The 24,312-nt window shown below is 45.3% G+C and overlaps 1 protein-coding gene across 1 annotated transcript in view; it reads right to left on the bottom strand.

The window, feature by feature from the left end:
- The window catches only part of SPON1 (spondin 1), a 231,992-nt gene that overhangs the window by 13,919 nt on the left and 193,761 nt on the right, over nucleotides 1–24,312 (bottom strand). Inside the window, exons 7-8 of the mRNA XM_039863655.1 lie at nucleotides 10,969–11,033; nucleotides 564–765 (exon numbers count right to left, since the gene is read on the bottom strand). Coding sequence (XP_039719589.1) covers nucleotides 564–765; nucleotides 10,969–11,033 — 267 coding nt within the window. The remainder of the gene's footprint in view (nucleotides 1–563; nucleotides 766–10,968; nucleotides 11,034–24,312) is intronic.

Raw genomic sequence — 24,312 nt, 5'->3', positions numbered from 1 at the left:
AGTTTACCATCATTTGTTCTAGATTGTTCTACTATTGGTGTGCTGATGGCTCCAGATTTTGATGCAGCTGGTGTGCAGACCATATCTGAGAAACATCAACATTCAGGAGAGACTGCAAACTCCTTAGCCTGGCTGTCCAAAACCTTCGGAATATGGCCCAGCCCCTAATGTACATCGACTTCCTTCTGGTCCCCATTCTCATTCTCTCTCTCTCTCTCTCTCTCTCTCATACACACACACACACACTCACACTCACACTAACTCTCTCCTCTATGCATTTGCCTTTTGCCTGCTGTTCCCATGCTTACCTATAAACTGCTTATAAGCAGATTGCCTCTCCGTGCTCCCCTGGCCAGCTGCATGGACACTTTCTAGAGTCCAAATCAGACTGCATGTGAGCACATGATGATGAGACCATGCTGGCCTCCCCTACCACACTGAGATTTCATTCAAGACATAGCCTTGGCTAGACTCAGCTCTTGTCCAGGACCCCTAGAACAGGACTGGGCAAGGAGGAGGTGCTGGGCAAGGTTTGTCACCCGCCCCTCAAGGCGCGCACCTACCTCATAGGTCACTCCGCTGTCAGTGCCAGCATCCCAGGGAATCAAGTCTTGCACCACCTTCTGCACCCAGCCACAGTCCTTGGTGCACAGGTCCTCCGCAGACAGCCCCACGTTCCAGTCGGGGCTGGGGCCCATCATGGTCAGGAAGGACATTAAGTGGCGTGTCCTGTCCACAGAAAATTCAGCCGAGGGTGCTGCTCTCCTGGAAACCAAACACGGTGACCATTACACTAGGGGCCTCAGGGACACACACTCCGAAGGACATCTGGCCAGACCATGGCTAAAGGATGAGAAGCACAGAAGGAAGGCAGATTCTCAGTCTCTCACTGAGCTCTGCCTTTGGCCACAACTGTTTTACAGGCCTCTCTTCCTTGAGTCCATCCATTGGCCGCACATAGAGAGAACCATATGCTACTACCTTCTCCAGTTTCAATGTGTCCACAGCACTTACAGTTATTTATTTTTTTATTTATTTGTTTAGCTCTTTATTGACTGTCACCTTTCACTGGAGTGTAAGCTATGGGAAAGCAGGGCTTTCATCTGCCTTATTCATGGCTTATTTCCAGTGTCTACAACAGTGTCTGGCACCAGGTAGATGCTTGGTAAATGTTTCTGAATAAATGAGTGAACAAATACTCTGTGCTCTATGTGCTCCCAGCTGTGTTGTATGTTAGATGGTCTTTACAAATAAAAGCTGGCTAACAATGCCCCAAGCCTTTTCTTATATGTTCTCAGTGAATCCTCAGAACAGACCTGGGATAAAGATGACTGACTCCAATTTATGGATGAGGGAACTGAGGCTCAGAAGGATTTTGTAATTTGTCCAAAGTCACAAAGTGAAGTTGCAGGACAGAGACCACAAACCAAGTCCATATTAGTTCAAGGTCAATGTTCTTTTTATCATCAATTTCTAAATCCTCCCCCCACCCCCTTTTCACTCTACCGAGACATACGTTGTGCCATGAAAGGGGGCGTCTCCCTCATCCCGCTGCCTCCATTGCCCTTAAGAGGCTACTTATAGCAAGGCCCTGACACCTACAAGAGGCAGTTCTTCAACCTGTCTCCTTGGGCTGCTGAGAAGAGGTCTTAAGAGTGGCGAGGGTTGTGTGAGATCAATGGTGGTAGTCAGAGACTTATAATCACTCAGCACACACTTGGTGGCAGACCCACTCCCATGGCAATCCTGCGGGGTTAGAATTATTATCCCATTTTATAGAGAAGAAAGCAAAGTGTATAGATATTCATGAACTTAGAGATAGTAGGGGTCAAGGTCTGAAGGCAGCTCTGCCTGATTCTACACCCCCAGGCTGCTAATCGTGAAGAATCCTTGGCTGGGGACCAACTCATCTGTTCAGTCCATCTGGCAGCTGGTCCACCTCAGCTGTTAAGAGTCCCTGTGTCCCTCTGTTGGGATCAGCTGCTTCTGGCTACCCTCACCTGTCCCCAGAAAGCAGTGACTCCAGACCTGGTTAGGCCCTGTGGAACTGGACCCCTTGGGTTCTGGCAGGCCAGATGGGATCAAACAATGAGCAGAGAGAGGGGGAAGCGTGGGTATGCATCCTGCCACCACCTGTTATAGCTATGAATCTTTGGACAAATTACCAAACCTTTCTGAGCCTCAGTGTCCAAACCTATAATATGGGGATCCTCATATCTCTACTCCAAAGGGTTATTCTGAGTGCTCAGTGAGAGAGCTTGTATACTGTACTTGGCCCAGTGCCTGGCACCTGAGCTATTAGTATTGCCATGATCCTTTCCCAATGTGTGCATTTTCTGGCATGTAGGTCAGTGGTTTTAGCAGCTTCTTTTAAGACCTGGCCTTTAGAAAAAGTCTGGGGAGCTCCAGCATTGCTCCCTAGGGACTAATAGGACATGGTCTGGGACCTGCCTTCCATTAAGAGCCAGACAGAGAGCACTGGCATCTGGGTGGGGCTGCTTTATCCCCCTACTCTCTTTGGCCCTTGGCCCCTGGAAGTCTAGCAGTGCCTTGGAGAACAGGCTTCCTCTTCCATTGCCATAGAGACCAACCACTACACCTATTACCTTCCCATCTCCCCAAGCATGTGGCTCTGGGTCAGTTTAGCTATTTAAAAATCCTGTACCCTATGGGTGACACTATTTATCATGACATCCTAATGGGATAAAAACAGCTCTGCTCAGGAATCCAGAGCAGGAGAAACCAAGCCACACCCCTCCCCCAATCCAACACGCCCTGCTGTTAGATGTAACCATCTGAGAACCTTGTGTTTTCCAAGGCCTTAGGCAAACCATCCTCTGCAAATGCATTTTGACCAGATCTTAGTATGTATTTCAAAAGGCAGGAAATTTGCAGTAACCAATCCCTGCACAAAACACCTGACCTTAGTTGGGCGATAAGGTGAATTTGAATCTCTAAGGGCCTGGGAGCGATTTTCTAATGTCTTCAGTTTAGCCCTGCTCTTTTCTCATACTCTTGATTAGACAATTCTCACTCCTCAGCCCTCAGCTTTACATAATGCATCCTGGGAGAGGCGCTTCTTGACCTCTCTCCAAATTGCTTAGGATGCCTTGTGTAACTTCCCAGTGTATGGTGAACTCACTCTTTCCTTGGGTGTCTCGTTTAATCTCCGCCTTTCCCCCTAGGTTCCTGTGGAGTAGGAACCATTTTTGTCTTGTTCGCTCCTGAATCCCAGTGCCTGGCTTAGAACTTGGTGTGCAGTGGATTCTCCTCAAATATTTGTTGAAATAAATGATTTAATCTAGGAAATGAATATGCAGCTCTTGTACTTCCTTTGACCTTCAAATGTAATTTAAAAATCAGCTCAAAGTATTTATTACTTCTGTAATAAAAATGCTATTTAAAATAATGAAATGAATAAGAATATATGTGAATTTAATTTAGGAAATGCTAGATATGATTGGATTTCTTTAATTTGTCCAACCCATAAAAAAAAATCGTATTCATCATGCTTTCTTATATGCCATATTTCCTCATATACGGTATTTTGTTAACTTGGTTTCGTTTTTCTATCTGGAATTTAAATTTTAATCAGTTTTTTAGCAAAGAGAGTTTATCTGGCTATACCATATAATAGAATATATTATAAAGCATGATAATTAAAATGATGTAATAGTCAAGATAAGAAAGAAATATAAATCAGTGGCACAGAGTGGAGGTCCCAGAAACTTTACATAAGGATTTATACAAAATTAGAGAAATATTATGCAATAAGTGGGGTTGGGTTTTTAATTGCAATTAAGAAATATGGGCTTCACATCTAATATCATACACTCCCCCCCCAAAAAAAATCTAGTTAAATATAAAACAACCAGATCAAAGGAAAGAAGTCAAGTTTTCTAATCTGTTACAGAAATGTTATTTTTCTCAGCTTTGAAACAATCAAAGCAATCACAAAGGTAACAAATTGAATTACACATCGACTAAAAACATCTGTATAATGAAAACGACAGTATTAAATTAGAGAGAAAACATGGCATGTTTGCAAAAAGACGTCCCTCTAGTGTGAATGACAAATGTTATTATCTACGGCATATACAGAGCTAATCTAAAAAAATTTTACAATCTCAATAAAGTTATGAACAGACAATTCACACCAGAAAAAATGAAGGCCAAGTGATGACACGAAGAAATGTTTTGTCTTTGTATTTTCAGAGAGGCAGCTGGTGTGTAGAAAGAACACAGGACACTAGAAGAGACAGTTAGATTTGAATCTTGGTTTAGCTACTTATTAGCTATGTGACAGGGTCTTTGACTCCACCTCTCTTTGCAGTTACTACGTCTGCAAAATGGGCCCATCATCCTACCTACTCCCGTGGCTTTTTGTGAGGAACTTGCTTATCGTCACACATAATAGGACTTGGGAAATGTTAATTTTTTTCTCATTCATTTTTCTAAGCAAAACTTCCAAAAATACCTCAAAAGAGTCAATAAAGGATTTTTATGGTCCTTCTAGAGATTTACTATCCCGTTCTAAATTACAGATCCACACCAGCGAGACTCGGGTTACTGGTGACTCAAGTCCCTGGTAACTCCGGTCCCTGGTAACTCAGGTCATTTAAATGTTGAGTTCTGTCTCTCAGGGCTCCTCAATAGAGCTTTCGAAGTTGCAGAAACGCAATATGGCCACGAGAGGGCGTTCAAACCATGCACTAGGCATGCACTAGGCTGAAGTCCTGTGTGGGTGGAAGAAGGTTTCGGTGAGGTTCCCTGACTGGGAAAACTGTTTATAACCTGGAGGCATCTAGGGCTCCGGGTCCATCTAGCCGATAAGATCCTCTAGTCCAAGGCCAATTTTCCTTTACAATCCTAAGGACATCGATGGATCTGGGCATGTGATACAGGAGGCAGAGAGAGCCCTGTACCTTCAGCCCCAATTTGAGAGAAAGACGTCTCTGACCTTTCCGGGAACCGTTGCTTGGGTGATTACGGGGAACCCGCCCGCCAGAGGCAGGATTTCTGGAGAGGGTGACCCTGTCTCCAGTTCACCTACCACTCATCTGCCTGGAAAACACAGGCCATTGTCTAATCAAATGTTAATTAAACAGAGTAGCTGGGGATAATTAAGGGGACTACAGTCCTTATAGGACTCATTATAAGAAAGGGAATAAAAATTCTTTTAAAAAGTTCCAGTAATTCCTAGCATTCAGACTAAACCGGAGGAACTGGGTGGTGGAAATTCAGAATCGATTTTCAGGAAAACCGGGCATTTTCTACTCAGGCATCAGAGGAACTAATGGAGGATGTGGGATTTGTTCAGAATCTCTTTCCTGTCTCTACCTGCACCCTGGGCTGTCGGAGCCACAGCTTGATTTATTGAGCTAAACAAGTCTGCAGCTAATTTGTTCGTTCATGGCTGTCCTTTGAAAGCAGTCCTGTGGATAAAGATGACGATCATTGAAAAACAAGTCAGTTTCCACCGGCAGGACCCCACAAAGTAGGTCACCCTGGCCTTCCACTGGCCCGAAGGAGGGCAGAATCCCATTAACCTCAATTGAGCAGGCTCTGTGAGGAGGGGCAGGGCTGCGCCTGCAAAACAAAACTTGGCTGCATGGCAGCTTCCTAATTTGACTTCCTAATGAGATTTGGAAGAGGGAAGGGGAAAATAGGGTATGGGAATATCAAAGGAAAATAACTTTCATTTAACAGGCTGGTAGCGCTGAGTGGAGAGGGTTTGGGTGTTTGGGGGGTCTGAACATTTGCCATCAACTAATTCCACTGAGGTCTTAGGGAGTCGGAGGGATGAGTGAAGGGTGGGAAGGAGTCCCCAAATATTTTTTTTGATTTTTCAGAAAGTCTCTCCCATCTTAAAAAAAGAAAAAAGAAAAGGTTCATCGACTCTTTCATCCGCTTGGAGCTACGGCCTAGTCTCTTCTTTCACAGCAGCAAACTTCAAGGAACAGTTGTCTGTACCCACTGACTCCACGACCGCACTTTCTGTTCACATTTCACCCTGTGCAGGCTGTTCACCTCTCTCCTCCATCACTCAGCAGAAAGGTGTCTCAATAAGGTCACAGATAGATCTTCATGTTGATAAATCCAACAGGCATTTTGCAGCTCTAATCTTACTTGATTTCTCAGCTGCACTGGACACAGGCTGACCACTCTCTCCTTGAATGCTTACTTCGTTTGGCTTCCCCGATACCAAGCTTCCTTCCTCAATTTCTTTGTTATTCCTTTTCTATTTCCTTTGCAGGCAAAACCCTCCTCAGCATTAAATGTTGGGCTCCTTTGGACTCAGTCCTAGGCCCTCGACTTATTCTCAGGCCCTCTCTCATCCACAGCCTTGTCGTTGATTGTCTCCCACTCCTTAATGACTCAGTGCAGAATTCTCTCGAGGTCAGAGCTTTCTAGTTAACTGTATACCTAACACCTCCAACTGGTTATCTTGAAGGCATCTCCAACATATCCCATCCAGACCTGAACTCACGATTTTTCCCATTGAACTTCATCTGATGTTCCAAATCTTCTGAGAGGTCCTACCAGCTCATTAATTACACATCTTGGCATCTTTGCCTCTCTCATCCTTCTTATCCAACCTATCGCTGCAGCCTGTCGGTTTTTACTCCTACCCATTTCTCAGATCTCTGCAGCTCTCCATCTCTGCCACCACCCCAGCCAAAGTCACTATCAATTCTCCCTCATGCAACAGCCTTCTCACTGGTCTCACCTCAACTACTCTTATCCTTTTCATAATGGAGCCACAGTATTGTTACCGTTGTTGTTTTAATCTAAGTCTGATCACGTCGTCATCTTGCTTAAAACCTTTCAATGATTTCCCATTACTCTTAATGTAAAAATCAAAATCTTTAATGTTGCATGGGTTGGCCCCACACCAAGCTCAGCTTCAATGTCTGGATATGGTCATACCATGACCCGTTAGTAGTTTATGCTCTGCTTCCTCCTCAGGGCCTTTGCACATGATGGTCTCTCTAGATTTTCTATAATGTTCTCCCCTTGCTTTGCTTCTTTACCTAGTTAACTCCTATTGATTCCTTAACTCTTAGCTCAATTCCCATTTCCTCGAGGAAGTTTTCTCTGACCCCCAGGTTGGGTTGGGGTCCCAAAACATACACTCTCATGGCACCTTATGTCTTTATGTCATAGACATGTCACATTTGTCATCATTTAGCTAATGTCTCTCCCCAACTAAACTGTAAGCTCCATGAGAAACTCTGCTCATCATTGCATCCCTAGGCACCTTCACAGTATTTTTCCTTTGGAGATCCCCAATTAATGTTTGTTGAAATTAAATGTTGTGGTCATTCTTGATGGAGGGACACAGAGTAAATGAAAGCCAAGAGTTTGTTTTATTTTGTTTTGGGGTAGGAGTCAGGCAATTTGGTGTGGTCACACTGCTAATTTCATGATGATCAGAAGTCTGATTGGCAGATATATATGTCTTGATTGATTAAAAAATGGACAATGAAAGAATTGTTAATTAGAAGGAACTTGTTGTAGTGAAAAGTGTAGGCACTGGAGTCAGCTGGATATTGTTGGAATTCTAGTTCTTCCATTGATGGAGCTGGAAGTTGATGTTGGACCCATCATACAACCTATGAGCCTCAGTCTCATCATCTGTAAATAAGGATCATAATCCCTATGGAGATCGTTATGGGGTTAGTATGAGGATTGAGTGGGATAAGGAATGTAAGTGCCTAGTAGGGTATCTGGCACATAGTAGGAGCTCAAGGTAAAAGGATTTCTGTCTTTCTTCCTTTCCTCTCTCCTTCCCTTTCTCTCTCCTTCCTGAAGCACCTTGCTTTGTATTACATCTTTCTAAACCCAGACTCCTTAAGGGAAAATGGTATAAAGCTTGCTTAGTGGTATAAAAATGGGCATCTACAAACTCTGTGGCCTGAATGTCCCCGACCCTCTCCTGGCCTTAAGCCCCTGCCTGCTTGGAGGACCAAAGGTGAGGAATTCTTCACGGGTAAGTTCTGGGAGCCTGGGAACTGGGAGAAGCTGAAGAGAGAGGCTGAGTACACAGGATTCAAGGTGGACCTTTTCTCTGACCAATGTTAATTATGCAGTGGGGGCTGAAGGTCTTTGTGAATCCACATGAGTGTTTTCTGGTGGGACTGGCATGACTCAGGCAAATGCCCACCCACCAGGAGAGAGCCCAGGGCAGCAGGCTCTACCTCTGTTGCTTCTCTTTGGAGGGAAGGACACTTCCAAGGCTGGGCAAATTTTCAACTACAGCTGACCCTTGAAAAACACAGGTTTGAACTGCGTGGGCCACTTATATGCAATTTTTTTTCAATAACTACATACAGTTCTGTAAAAGCATTTATTCTTCCTTATGATTTTCTTAATATTTTCTTTTTTCTAGCTTACTTTATTGTAAGAATACAGTGTACAATACATAAAGCTTACAAATATGTGTTAATCAACTGTTTATATTGCTGCTAAGACTTCTGGTCAACAGTTGGTTATTAGTAGTTAAGTTTTAGAGAAGTCAAAAGTTACACACCAGTTTTCGGCTGTGTGTGAGCTCAACATCCCTGACCTCTGTGTTGTTCAAGGGTTAACTGTACTCTGGTCTCAGCGTCCTCAGAGTTCTGAGATCCAGAGCAAGGCTTGGAGATCACGGCAAGCTAGTAAAAGCCCCCACGCAGCCAGCTGGGCTGCCCTTGGTCAGCTGTCCTTGTCCCCTCTTGCTCTCCTTAGGCCTCCACTCAGAGTCTCCGTTCCACCCACACCTGGACCACCTACACCAAGGAGCATCCTTCCAGACTCAGTCCCCTGGTGCCTCCTGCAAAAAGACCTCATGACCTCTCCCCAGCCCTAGATCGGCTGGTGCCCCTTCTCTGGGGTCCCAGAGCCATTCATATTCTTATCATAACACTTATCCCCTTGGAGTGTGAAGGGGTACCATGGTAACATTATATTATGTGATTTCTGTGTATATGGTGCTAATTGGACTTGTGCAAAGGGTGGACCTAGGGTGGTAAAACTCTGTCTACCGTCTGTCTCCTTCATCTGGGCCTTCCAAAGGGTACAGGCTGTGTGTGTAGGGCTGGTGCATAGGAGAGAATGAGCCATTAATTTGCCGAATGGTTCAACAGGTAGGCACCAGGTGCCTGGGAATAGCTTCCCTGCTCCCAGCTGGTCACATGTTGGTGCTTCTCCTCGCTCAGCTCCTGCTACCCCATTCCGTGGGGTCTTCCCCTTTTTTGAATGTCCTGTACTACCCTTCCTATCATTTTGAGTTTCCTATTCTGCACTGAGCAGTATCTCATACATTCCCCATGTGGTTGCCGTCTTCAGCAATGCCATCGTTAGTGGACGCAGACTGCTCCACCGAGGGGCTAGCCAAGCCCTTCTTCATAAACCGTTTTCTTGTGATTCATTGGGAACTTCGTCTGCTCCAGGATTCGCATCCACAAAGAATAAACGAAATCAAGGCTTGTTCAAGGAACTTCATGGGATACAGGGTGGCCGGAGTGAGGTGCAGAGTAGGGAGCAGCAAGACGTGAGCCCTGGGCAAGAGGAGGCAGGGGCTGAGGTGTGTTATGCTCACTGTGGCCTCACGAGGTGAACCGACGAGTGCAGACTTGATCCTGGAGACTAAGGGAAGCCACGGAAGGATTCTAAGGCAGGGAATCAGTTTTGGATTCTTTTTAATAAAAGACCTGTCCATTGATCTTGTGCATCTAGGTTAATACACATTTGAGATGTCAGAAGTAATACCCCTCGAAGGCATAACTGCCCTCAAGAAGCACATAATCTTTTTAACTATCCTATAATCTAATCCCTGCCTTGCTTCCTCCCACCTCCAAAAAATCTTCCTTATGTCCCTGCCTTAATTTCAAATACATAAAAGAAGTTGCAAAACTTATTTTCTGGAGCATTTGAGATCTTTCTCCCTAGCATATGTCATCAGTTTGGCACAGATAAACTACTATAAAAATTCCCTACAGGTTTGGACATTTCTTACATTAACACTGTTTGTCTGTCTATCTATCTATCTATCTATCTATCTATCTATCTATCTATCTATTATCTATCTATCTACTTATCTATCTATATCTATCTGTCTTAAAAGATCTCTCTGCTAACAGTACGAATGAATGAGGGATTTGATGGGGGAGACCGTAGAAGAGGGAAAAATTGAATTAGTCTAGGTTAGAGAAGATGGTGGCTTGAGCTAATGACAGGAGAATGGCAGGTGAAGACTGATTTGTGAGATACTAAGAAGGAAGAAATCAATAGGACTTAGCAATGGGTTGCATTATGGATATGATGAGTTCAAGGTCCATGTGGGCCATTCACAGAGAAGCGTCCAAGAAATTGATGGATGGAATATCTATCTATCTATCTATCTATCTATCTATCTATCTATCTATCTATCATCTATCTACCTATCATCTATCTACCTATCATATATCTATCTATTTACCAACATACTTACCTGGAGGAGTAGTAGTTTTGGTAGCTATCAGCATACCCCTGGTCACTAAAATGCATTCCTGGTTGAAATCTCCAGGAAATAGAGTAGACAGAAAAGACATGGGGACTGAGAATGAAATCTGGGTAGACTTGGCTTTCCATGAGGTGGACTTGATTAGAGTGAGTACACCTGTGTGCTTGGAGGGCAAATGTGTGTTCAGCCACAATAGGAACACATATCAGTTAACCATTACGTCTGCTTCGGTCATCTGCAGTGTTAGAGCCATCAGGGGGAAAGAGAGACCAAGCCTGCCTTCCCGAGAAGCTAGGCACACCTGTGATACTCCACACATGGGCCATGCACCTTGACTGTTTGTCCATCTAAGAGGTACTGCTGACTTTAATGACCTAGCTGGCTTGCAGTGGCCATTATGTGGGTGTTTCCAAGCACAAGGCTGGGACGGGGCCTGGGCTGGGACAGGGCCTGGGCAGGGCCAGGGTCTGTTTGTTACTTACACATTGAGAGGCTGCCAGGCTGGCCACTGAGCTTTGGCTTTGATGACGGTAAGGACCTCATCGCTCTGCAAAAAAGAGTCACAGATATTTAGTGAGGAAAGCTGGACTCATGGGAACGAGAGGGCTTTGACATGGTGACACTGTCTGCCTCCACTCACTTACCTGATATTGAGGCTCTATCTGCTTAGATGTAGGAGCCATTCCACCCAAGGGTGGAAAGCCCTGGAGCCTTGGCAATCCCAGGAGGTGGGGCTGAGTGTCCAGTGTGCCTGGTGTGTCCATTGAACCACACCTTTGGTTTCCAGCTCAGCCCATCCCTTCCCCCTAGATCCAGGCTCTGACTTGGACTCTGCTTTGGATGGCCGGACTTCCATATTGCGTCCAGCCCAGAGGGTTGTGGGCTCTGTGTCCAGGCACCGACTGGGGCCTGCTTCAGGCCATACTGTAGTAGAGACTGAAATGCACCCAACACCTGACTCCAACAAGTGTCAGCCCCAAGGCTGACACTTCTGCTGTTGAGACCCATGCCCTGGATCAGGGTCCCTTCGTTATGGAGGCCAGAACGAAGCCAGGGGCCCACACCGCTGTGCCATTCCTGTTATTCTGCTCCATTTTGCTTTGGACAGCGTGTAGAACACCCTTAAAGTGTGGGGACCCAAAATAAGTTTTTGAGGAAGAATTTGACAGTTACCATTTTGAAAGAAAGCATGAAATTGTCATTGTGGGGGGAAATCAGAACTTTGTGGATCTCGCTAAACTTTACCTTGAAGTTTGTCTGGGTTCTTATTTTCAATTACACATTTAGGGTGAGGGGTATCATACTCTGCAAGCCTTCATACTTCCATAGCCCAAATTTGGCTTTGGCTGGGTGTGTTCCCCACAGCGGATTCAACTAGTCCTGGATCTGCCCCCCTCCCCTGACCTGGGCTCAGCAAATGCTCAGACATCACCATACATGATGCACAGAAAACCTGGAATGTCACTGGCTGGGGAAGGATGAGTTTCGTTGCTGACTGAGCAGGTTCCAGATTTCTAGGAGGGCAGAGACTCGCAGCTCTGCCCCAGTCCTTATGGCCATACCTGGCAGTAGGTCCCTAGAACATATTTGGAATGAATTGATGGACTTCTCCTTAGTTGGATACCTTGCCCAGAAAATTCCACAGCCCTGAGGAAACTGGAAGGAAGGAGGTTAGAGGTGCCTCAAGGCCTCCTGGTCTGGAGCACCTTGTCCGCAGCCCAGGGCAGGGGTTGTTGGATGGTAGGCCATCAAAAAGAGGGGAGCTCAGCCAGATCCAGCTTGGCCTGGGAGCCTACAGATGTTCCTAGTGAGATGAAGGGCAGAAGTGAGGTCCACAGGGACAAGACATAGAAGACTTCACCCCCCACCTACCACCCCCATGGGAAGCTCACAGCCTCTTCTTGATCTCAGGCTTCCCTGGGGGTTCCTGACCAGAGGAAAGAATCTTTGGATGCATAGACACCTCACATTCACATGGCTGCAGGGCGAGCGTTTCCACGTCCCAATCAAGCTGTTCACATTTCTCACGAGAGATTTCTTTATTTGTTGAGACTGTCTCCCTCATTCTTTCCTAATAAATATCTGTTGGATGACTGCGAGAAGCTGCCTACCATGAAGCCACATGCGACACAGAACCTATCTCCCAAATGCCAGCGCTGCATCTCCCTTGACCCGGGTTTCTTGTACTCATCTGACCTGTTCCCTGTCCCACACTGAGCTCTTCGTCTGACCCCAGAACCCTGCTCCTCCTCCAGTGGGCCCCGCCTGGGTTAGAGGCACGTCCACCAGACATGACCATCACCGGCAAACCTCGTCCTGCCCCCTCACAGCGGTCAGGTCCCAAGTCCCACTGAGTTCACAGCCTTAACATCCCTTACATCTCCTCACCGGTCTCCTTGTCTCCTGTATCTTCTTGCTCTTCCCCAACCACCCCCCCACCCCCACTGCTGCAAAGCAGACCATGTCCATTCTTTACCTAAACCTTTCGGCAGCTCCATACAATTTCCATGACAATTTCTTAATTCCTGGTATGCTTTTAATTTTTAATTCCACAATAATACATGCATATGTAGACAAATTTAGCATCATAGAAGCACACGATGTAAATGCGGAGCACTTTCCACGTTAGCATCTACCCTGCCTTCTGCCTCCTTCTCCTTCTCCAGAATGTTACAGTTTGGTGTGCATCATCCCTGACCTTTTACTACACACACGCGACTGCACGGGTGTGCGCACATCAGACACAGCTTTCCCCACAAACATAGCATCACACCGAATATCTTCTCCTGTAACATGATTTTCATACTTTTCTTTGATAATGAATCGTGGGAAACTTTCCATGGCAGTAGGTATAGCATCATAGCTTTCCTTTCATTGATGTTTAGAATGTTGGAGATCTTCAAATTCTGGTAAGACACGTCAAGACTCATAGAAAAGAAATCCAAGAAATGAGATCCTGTCTGATGACAATTGTTTTGCCATTGAAAAAAATGCTTTACTAAAAAGAAAAAAATCAACGTGGACGGAGTTTAGGTGGCTACCGAATTAGCAGGCCTTGCAGATTCACCTGCATTACAAACAATCTCGATTTTCAAGTCCCAACTACTGACATGTCGATTTTGCTTTTGCAGTGTATAACGCAACAAAAATCGTTTGGGCCCTTAATTAGGGTTTATATGCAGTGATGAAATCCTGTCTGTTTGTTTTCATACAGAGGCTCCAAGGATGGTGGGTCCACGTGTACGGGCATTAGACAGCTTGTCAATGCTGTGCTTTGTTTCACCGAGTGGTTCCACACCATCTGCAGAATCAACTGCTTATTGTTCCTTGTTTGGTATCATTCCTGTTACCCGACAAAATTCTTTTTTAAAAAGGAGCATTCTGTAAAATTTTATTTAGAAAGCAAAATATTTTTGTTGATGTATCAAAATTCTGGGGTAGAACCTAAGCTGTACAGGACTGGAGAATGTCTGGCTTGTTCGTGCCTGTGTCCAAGCACTGTGGCTGATTAGTAAATTTCTGAAAACACAAATCCACACCATTTCTTTTGACATATATGTAGAATTCCATCACATGAATGTTCTCTAATTTTTTTTTAAGCCAAGATTACTGGTGCATATTTAATTGTTTCCATAAGTGGTGCTATGACGAACATTCGTGTATGTATTTCTATTTACAAACCCAAAGGTTCCTGTGTCATAGATTCCTAGCAATGATTAAAAGATGAAGCAAATTTAAATTTTTGGTAGGGCCTACCAATTTGTCCTCCAGATACCTGTCCCAATTTATACTCTAACGAGAATGTATATGCGCCCACTTCTTCGCAACTTTTGACACACTGGATTCTCTCAACCTTTTTAGTATTTACTAAAACAGCAGGCAGAAAAGTAGTGTGATTGAGAGCCCAAGCTCCAGTGTCATGCCTGAGTTCAAAATCTAGTTGCACCATTGACTAGCTCTATGCCCTTTGGCAAGTCTCTTGACCACTCTCAGCTTTCTCATCTGTGAAATGGGGTTAAAAAGAGTATGTACTTCATGGGATTATTAGGTGGACTAAATGACATATTTCATGCAATGTGCTAATACAGTGCTTATATCAGCATAACTATCAGCTACTATTTTTATTCTTACTTACATTCAGGTCAAGCTGATATTAGAATCGATTTGTACTGCTTGAGTACAGAAAGTGGAGGCCACGGTTGTGTCTACAAACCCACAAAGTCTCGGAGGAACTGAGGGGCTCAGGGAACCAATGATGGGAGGTTTATGTAGCCGGATGAGCCTTGGATGGGGCCACTGGGGCACTAGGCATTTTTCATTCTAAAGAATGAAGGACTTATATTCAGAGTAAGCAATCCAAATTGCAGACTTAAATGAAAAGCCATTTTAACAAGTCTCTAAGGCACAGGAAAGATCTTTCAACAATCCTTAGGGCCCTTATCCATCCTCCATAGGACCCTTTCCAAACCAAGTATTTCAGGGCATTCGAAGTTCATGCCTCATTTGGATGATGTTCACTCTTTTCCACAGATATGCCAATAAAAGAAAATAAAGAAAAGAAACTACAGGTCACTTGTCCATCTCCATGGGGATGAGTTCTTTTGGTAAACATATTGGGAAGACAAGACAGCTATACTCAGGTATCACAGTTACTGCTTTCAGGAACCGCATAGCTCCAAATAGGCCACAGGCTGAGCTCGGATCCAGAGGAAGGAGGGTTTGTGTGGAGTGGAAAGAGGCCTGGGGCTGGTTGGAGGCAGAAATCACATTGATATCAGGAGATACCAAGTCTCAGCAGAGGAGAGAATAAGAATGTGAGTCTGGAGCGTTGGGGCGGGGGCTAGCGTTCTCACCAACCTTAGCCCACATGGAGCCTCCCATGCCTCCCAGAGCCACACCCAACGCAGCTCCAGGCAGCTCAGCCATGCCCATGGCAAAAGGCCGGAGTCTGTCACCTCCCCCGTCTTGCTCGTCTCCTCCTTCTCTGTTCCTGCACCTTCCTGGATTCTGACCTTTTGCCTTCATCTTCCAGTCTTGACCCATGCCTGTTCATCATCCCAAGGCCCCCTTCGCTCAGGGAGGCTAACCTCCCCCACGATAGCATGTCCTGCCTCAGATCTGCAGTTTCAGAGTCAGCCCAGCCAACTGGCCTCTTCCCCCCAGGAAGAGAAATGGGATGCCATCCATAATCAGAGAGGGAAAATAATTAAAAGGAGTAGAAACAACAATAACAGAAAGAGTGATCTACTGTTTTTATGTGCAAGGCTCTTGCTAATAACCTTATATATAGTATCTTATTTAATCTTTACGGCACATTTGCAAGGTAGGTATCTGCTTTTTAATCCTCAGACACATTTATTTAGCCAAAAGAGTTACACAGTCAATGGCAGAACTAGAGTTTAAATCTCAGTCTGACTCTGTAGACCACACCCATCACCAGGAGGGTGGGGGGACTAGGAGACTAGGGGGGACTAGGAGGGAGAGTAAGCTGCAGTGCAGGGGGCCAGGCACGCTTGAAAGGTCAGGCCTCACTCCTAGCCCGTGCCCCTGCTGCTCTTAAAGGCATGTCTGAGCCTACTCTGATTGCTGAATATCGCAGCCACACTTAGAGAATTATCAGACAGTGTTCACCATACCATTGATATTAATGCTGTCCTGAGAACTGGTTTTGTTGAAGAGGGGGGAGCACAGGGTCTCTGAGTTGGAGAGAAACTGTCTACTTCTAAAAAGGAGGAAACCCAATGACACTAATTGCTCATGCAGTGATACATGCCTATGCACATAAGCACGCTGCCCATCATGCATTTCTGTGCATCCATCAGCTGGTTTCTTAGGAAAACCTTTGAGGATAACTATTATCTCATTTTGCAGATGAGGAAACTGAAGTTCAGAGAAGTCACAGGACTTGTGGAAGACCACCCAGGAACCATGATTCCAATACAGGTGTGTCTGAATCCAAAACGTATGCTCTTTCCACTTTCCCTGTCTATTCTCCCTCTCAAACTCTCTCTCATCCTCTCCTGGTTTTGCTTGTGTTTTCAGCAAGAGCATGGCTGCCCCTGGCTGACAGTTTTCTCCAAGGAGCCCTTGCTGTGAGGTGCAGGGTCCCCGGGTTTCCCCTGGAAGGACAGCGCACGGCATTTTGCCTTAGGACCCCAGTGAGCGCTGTTTAGTTCCACTTTTTTGCTTCTACCCTTTCCCAGAATCTCCACTTACCACCCATTAAAAAATATCAATCCTGATGGCTTCCAGCTCTGAAGGAGAGTGGAAAGTCATCCTTTGCTGAGAGTCCTGGGGATGAGTAGCAGGAAACGAGCCATTTTATTAGGTAATAATAGAGCTATAAACATCTTTAAAACCAATTGGGCCCAACAGCCCCTCCCATCATTTCAACAGGCTCTGGGTTTATTGGATCATAAATGAAAGCAGATAACTCGTATTCGGTAGTGCTTTACAGTTTGCCCATGATCTCATGTGATCTGTACTCTAGTCCCGAGGTAAGCAAATGCATGGTCCCATTTCTAAGATGAAGTAACTGAGACTCACCTTTCTCCTGTGAAACTGTTCTGGCCAAGGTCACCAATGAGCTCTCCACTGCCAGTGGTCAGTGCCTACCTCTTAGTTTCCATGACCCCTCAGCAGCTCTTGACACAGCCGGTCACTCCTTCTGCCTTGAAACACTTTCTACTCTGTGCTGGAACTTCCTGTCTTTCAATTTCTTCTCACCTCATTGGCCATCCCTTGTCAGTCCTCTGTGCTGACCCCTCTTCACCTTCGTCCAAACACTGAAATGCCCTGGGTTCAAGCCTTTGGTCATTTTTTCTACCCACACCGCCTTGGTTATCTCATCTTATCCCATGCCTTAAAATACTAAGTAAATGTACAACGATGGCTAATAAAGTTTAGTCTTCTATATCAACCTTGCCTCTGAATTCCAGACTTGTATATCAACTATCTAACATTTCCATCTGGATGTCTATCTGGCATCTCAAACTCAGCGTGTCTGAAATCAAACTCCATATAGTCCCTTCCGCAATCCTGGCCTTCCTCCTTCCTCTCCCATGCAATGGCAAAACATCCTTCCCGTTCCTCATCCTTGATGCTTCTTTCTCTCACACGTCACATCCATCAGCACAACCTGTCGACTCCATTTCTAAAATATATTTAGGAGCCAACTACTTTTCGTCACTTGCCCTGCCACCATCCTAGCCCAAGCCACCATCATCGCCCACCCAGATTGTTTCAATCGTTTACTGGCTGCTCTCTCTGCCTCCTTCCCCACCTCCACCAGGCTCTTCTTCACACAGCAGCCACACCGTTCCTCTGGTCAAAATCCTCCAATGGCTTCACAGCTCACAGCAAGTGGGGACCCTGCCATGTCCCCCAAGGCCCTTCAGGATCTTCCCTGCTCCACTAACCTCATCTCTTACTATTCTCTCCTTTGCTCACTTTGTTTCAGTCTTCCTAGATGTCTTAACTTTTTCTCAGACGTGCCAGGCACACTTAGCATTTGCTGTTCCCTGTGCCAGGAATGCTGTTCTTAAAGATATGAGGCGTTTGCTCAAATGTCACCTTCTCAGCGAAGCCTTTGCTGAACACATTATTCAAACAGTAATTCTCTGCCCCGTCCTCCACCCAGCATGCCTCCATCACTTTACATGATTATCTTTTGTCCATAGCATCCATCTGTCACTGTCCGGTACACTGTGTATTTTGCTTATTTACTTTTTATTCAGCCCCCGCTGAATAGGGGCTCCACGAGGACAGGGTCTGTCTTGCTCACGGCTGTACTATCAGTGACCAGAGCTGTGCTTGGAACATGCTCAGCCAATATGTTTTACATGAATGAGAGGCTGTAATGAAGAAGGGGCCAGTGTCTTCTGAGCCTCAATCCACCAGCACTCCACCGGCCTAGGGCAGAGACAAAGCTGTGTCAAGTGACACTAAGAGACCTAGGCGTTGAGCTGGCAGGCATGGGGAAAGCAGTAGGAGAGAGCCAGCCAGGAAACTGCTAGAACTTCCAGGTAGTAGAAGGAGAGGGAAGAAACAGGACACAGAGGTCACTTTACGAACCGTGGTCAGAGAGCACAGGTTCTGAGTTGGCCTCAGGTGGACACTCCAGAAACCTGGGCTGGCTGTTTATAAGCGCCCATAGCACGCCTTGTGTCCTGGGAAGACGCCGCCTTCACAAATTGCTTCTGATCAGCTACTTCAAAGCCAGAAAAGATATCTGAAGCCCATTCACAAGAAGATGGTGTGGTTGCAGAGAAGCATTTCAAATGCAATTTATTTTTATTTCTTTTCAAACACAGCCTGTAATTCTGATGGGAAAATTGCATAATGCTCGTAGATAACAATTTTCCCGTGAGACAGTTTTGTGGAAACAGCTTGGCATTTCTGAAGCCCGAGAGGAAGGGCCCGACAGAGCCACCTGGGGCCACCCCACTGCCCCTCCATCTGCATCTGCCTGTCGCTGGCAAGTGGAAAGCTTCTCGGACGGGCTTCACCCCATGACCTGTGAAAGAGGGCCACCCTTCTGTGTGCCTCTGTTAGCCATGTGCATCGATTTAGATTGTCCTTTGGTGACTGAAGTGCCAATCCTGGATTTTAACCTCATTTTCTGGATTTTTATCATGTTTCTCACAATGCTCACGGACGCCTGCCTCTCCTCTGAGTCAAACAGGGGGCTGAATAGGTCAGTGGGGCTTGTCTGTCTCTCCCATCCTGCCAGCTCCTCACGACCTGATCTTCCTAGGCCCTCCTCCCTGCCTCCTAGCCTATCTCCAGCAATTAGAAAGCTGTTAGTGCCACCGCTGGAGGAGAGAAGTAAAACAGGGGCCAGGCCAGGCAGGATTCTGACATTGCACAGGAGAGAGCATGCTAAGCAGGCTGTCTGCTTTCAAACAGGCTGGGGCTGCAAAGAAGCCAAGCTAGAACCTGGAGAGAGGATGAGGCGGGCCAGGTCTGGCTGAAGGAGCCTGTAAGGCAACTGTAAGGGCAGCACCCCAACGCTGCCCATTTCTGGTGGTCTTAAAGGCACAGCATTTGACACCCCTCGCCCCTCTTCCCTGTCTCCCCTTCCTCACCTTCCTCCGAGGACAGCTCCAGTCAAGTCCTGGAAACTAGTGTCCTCCCTGTGTCCCCAGCAGTGGCCCTGCTTGGGGGAGGTATGCCAGGAATGATTAAGGGATAAATAATGGATTAGTTAATTAAAAAATTAATTAGCGACAAGTTAGAGGAAGCCTCTGGCCTTTGCCGCCCTCCCAGGGGGTGTTAGGGGCACTTCTTGTGAGTGCTGTGGGACGGGGATGCTGGAGAGCGGGAATGCTATGATCTGACGTATGTGTTTAGAGGATTCTTCTGACTGGTGCGAAAGAGTAAAGTGTCGTAGGGCAAGGGGGAAGCAGGGAGACCAGTCAGGCGACACTGAACCCGGAGAGAGCAACAGAGGGGCTGAGAAGATGCTGGATACAAGACATTATTTTAAAAGAAGAAGCAACAAGATCTGCTGACGGTTTGGATATGGGGTGTCAAACAAAGATGTGTCAAGGATGACTCCAAGGGAAGGTATCAGGTAGGTCGCTGAAGCTATGAGGCCGGAGTTTAAGAGAGAAGTCTAGGCTAGAGATATAAATTTGAAAGTCATGAACATATAGCTGGTAGTTAAAACCACAAGATATAGTACTTGGGGAGTGAGTAGAGACAAAGAGGGTGGAAAAGAGCCAACTAGTGTAAGATGGTATAGTCAGAGGGGGCAGAAGGACACTAGGAACCTCCCCCAGGGCCTCTTCAGAGCCCCTGTGCTGATTCTATTTTCCCCTTTTCTGTCTCTGCAATCCCCAATGTCCTTACTTCCTCCACTGTCCCCTACTGTCCTCACTGTCCCTTGTTACCCCCCATTATCCCCCTCCTGCCCACCCTGTCTCCCTGATGCCTCCACTGACCCCTGCTCACGGCCACATAGACTAATAAAGTTTAGCCTCCACTGCTGCCAGCCTTGCTACTTGCTCACTGCTGCCACCACTGCCCTGTTGGTCACTTATGAAAATGCGATTGAAGCGGGTTTAAGAAAAACAAGCCAGCGAGGCAATGCAGCCAGGGAGCCCAGAGAGCCCTTTTTGGGGAGTTGGCTGTGTGGGAAGTTGAGAAAATTGGCAGTAGCAGGAAGGACATGTGATTATTTTATAGACTATGAGTGACATTAGGGCAAGTTTGTATGTGGAATGGTATAATCTAGTACAGAAAGAGAGATTACTATTGCGGGGGGAGGGAGTGGGAGCATTTGCAGGGGTAAGGGTCCTTGAAAAGAGGAGAAGTGAAATCCAGACCCAAGAGGAAAGATGGCCCTCCAGCCAGTGCAAGAGGTTGAAGAGAAAGACAGGGTATGGTAGCCGCAGACACCATCGATTAGAGGTGTTGCTGGGAGCCAATGGTAAGGATTCATTCATCCAGCAAATGTCAACAGCGCCCCTACTCTGTGCCAGGCTCTGCTCTGAGTGCTGGAGACTGAGCCCTGAACAAAAGGGACACTAGTCCCTGCCCTCATGGAGCTTTCGCTCCCGAGTGAGGAGGCAGCCATAAACAAAAAAACTGTTACAGTGTACTAAACATTAGCTTTTTGCAGAAAATAATGCAAGAGAGAGAGAGAGAGAGAGGGAGGCCAGGGTTGGATAGTGAAGGATGTTGCAATTTTAAATAGAGTGTGGAGGAAAGCTTCACTGATAAAGGGACATAATTATTCTAAGATAGAGGTGCAAATACATATGAAAAAGACCAAGAAAGAACTCTGTCGAGATGAAAATATACCTTACATACTAAAATAAGGTCTTTAAAAATGTAAAAAATAACATAACTATACTATGGAAAGTTAGAGAGAGAGAGAAGCAAAAAGACCCATAATCCCACTGTCCTTACCCAGGAGCTGCCATCGATTTGTATATTCATTTGTATAGATGTATGTCTTTGTCACATAGCTGAGATCATAGCTTACAAACACACACACACACACACACACACCTCACATTCTTTATCCTTACCATTTCTTTGCACAATGTCAGCTTAGATTATTATACAAAAGATTATACAAACTGTTCTATATCTTGCTTTATCATTTAATATATCTTAGATATATCATTTATGAACACAAAGATCATATAGCAATGTAAAAAAAAGATATAAAAGTATATGTGTATTTTTTTTACATTGCTGTATGGCCTTTAGACCATATAACCATCTAATGATGGGTTCATCATTAAAAGAGCTACATATATATTTTATATTTACCCTGCTCTCTGAAAGCAGAGCCCTCCTATGAAACCTTTTGTAAACCGAAATGGCATAAAGTGAAAAAGCAATTGCTTTAGGACACATCTTGCTAATGGATGCACAAAATAAATCGAGATAAAGCACAGATGCTCACAGACAGTGCAAAGCTCTGGCGGCGTAAGGCTGAGACGCTGAGCGTAGTTCCCGGGGAAGGCGCTTGGCGGCGCCACTCTCCCTGTTCGGGGCGCATGCTGTCTCTATATCTGCTCACTGCAAAACAAATGCCACATGCTATTTTCGTTTTTTACTGTAATGGCCTGCTGAAATGTGAAAGGGTTAAAGAATAATTAAAACCTGAAACTGGACAAAGGAAGTCTATAACTTAGGCCTAGTTTCTGGAACCCCTAACCACATTCTGTTAATCATGAAACTTGTAACAATGAGCTCATATGCTAACTGCCAATTTTAGCCTGTGTAACCCTGCTTGCTTGCGTGGCATGAAAAATAATCAATTGTATATAAGCTGAAAATTACTGTTTGGCCATCGCCCATGGGAACACTGGCTATTGTCCATGGGAACATAGGCAATCACCCATAGGAACATAACATTCTAACACAAGCTTTCTGCTTCTGTACTTCCCGCTTGCACACCTGACCAGTGGGTTGACAGGTAGTGAATAGGAGAAAGATGGACCTTTGTGTTTAAGACAGAACGAGGAATGGGATTTGGGGCTTAAAAACCTTGTATCTTGGCATTTCGAGGCTGCTCCTTTGCAAGGACAGCTGCCGGCTAATAAACTGTCTCCTGGTTAAGAGCATTCAAGTTGGGTCTGGTTATTCTGGACACAACATTCTTTACCTTTGTTCATAAAAGTGAAAATCCTCTTTGGATTTCTTTCAGTTAGCGAAAAAGGTACCAGTGTGGGTCTTTCGTAAAAGTGAAGTAGCAGCGGAACTTTTGAAAAGCGGGGGATGCCTGCATCACTCATGCGATTATCTCTAAAATATATGAAATGATAAAACAAAGTATAGAACAGTTTGTGTAATAATCTACTTGTATAATAATCTAGCAAACATGGTGCAAAGAAATGGTAGGGATAAAATTGTGTGTGTGTGTGTGTGTGTGTGTGCACGCACATGCACGAGCGCGAGGGTGCGTGCATGTATTTCTATTTGCATAAAGTATCTATAGAAGAATACATAAGAACTTGACAAAAATGAGGTGCTTCAGGAGAGGGGAACTCTAATCAGGGAACAAAGAAAACAATGAAACTTTTCACTGTATAACTTCATATACCTTTCCAATTTAGAACCATGTGAATATATTGCCATTAAAAAAATGGGAAGAAAGGGCCACTTAGAGGCTGTTTCCTGAGGTTTTCTCAACTGGATAGTGATGAAGGCTTTTGAGGGTGTGCGTGCACGTGTGTGTGTGTGTGTGTGGTGTGTGTGTGTGTGTGAGGCCTTCACTGTGTGTGCAAGGGGTGAGGGCAAATGTCTAGAGGTAATGGGCTTGGAGCCAAGGCAGAAGGTGGGGAGAGGGTGCAGAAGAGCTAGTGCAGGGGTAAAATTGATAAGACATCTGATGGCTTCTATACTTGACAATTTAAAAGCCTGTTAGGCTTTATTATCTTTAAAATAAAAACAGTTTCGAAAGGAAGTGAGAACTCATTTACACACGAGAACTCTCTCTCCTCTCCTTCCCCATTGGAAGCTTCTGACTCAGGTATTATACAGTCAGCCTGTTTTGCTGGGTCCTTAAAATATAAAAAACATTTCAGTTCATCATCTCCCTTCATCCACTGATTTCCAGAAAAAGCTTTCAAATTATTAAATAATGAAGCTCCAAATGACCTGGATGGGGGAGAAATAAGAGTGCCTTAAGGTGCTCAGCACGGTAGCATCAAATCAGATTCCAGAAATGCTGCTTTCTTAAATGGTGCTATTTAAATGCAAAGAAACAACTTGATAAACTCTAAAAGCTTAACCCTTCTCATTCCCGAGACCTCCATATGCTCCTAGAGATTACCATAAAGGTAACAGGAGAAATTTTGTGTTGCCAGCTGACACTAAAGGAGTGTCCCTACCAGGAATTTAAGATCACACACACACACACACACTACGCATGCACGCCTTCCACAGTAACAGAAGGTTCCCAGACTGTGAAATCTCCATGTTTTAGTTTAGTTATCACGGTGGCATCACAGAGCAGGGGTTAAAGAGCAGCGTAGTGGAATAAGGCAGACTGAAATTCGAATCTTGTCTCAGCCACTTATGTGCTGTGTAAATTTGGGGAAGTCACTCATCCTCTCTGAACGGATTCCTCATGTGGAAAACGTATTTATTGAGCTCTTTCTATGGGTCAGAGATTGTTCTAGGCACAAAGCGTAGGGCAGTGGACAAGGTAACACAGCTCCTGTTCTTGTGGGGAGTGTCCTCTAGTGGGTTAATAATGAGATAATATAAGTCAAGAGCCGGGTGAACAGTAATGAATAGGGTAACTATCATCACTCAGATGCATTTGCATCTCTCCACATCTTTCACTGTGCTTCTGCTGATCT

This window comes from Pteropus medius, unplaced genomic scaffold, assembly GCF_902729225.1.
Source record: "Pteropus medius unplaced genomic scaffold, Ma_sr-lr_union100, whole genome shotgun sequence".
In the NCBI taxonomy this organism is placed as follows: domain Eukaryota; kingdom Metazoa; phylum Chordata; class Mammalia; order Chiroptera; family Pteropodidae; genus Pteropus; species Pteropus medius.
Note: the sequence above shows the minus strand (reverse complement) of the source record. Positions and strands in the feature narration are given on the sequence as shown.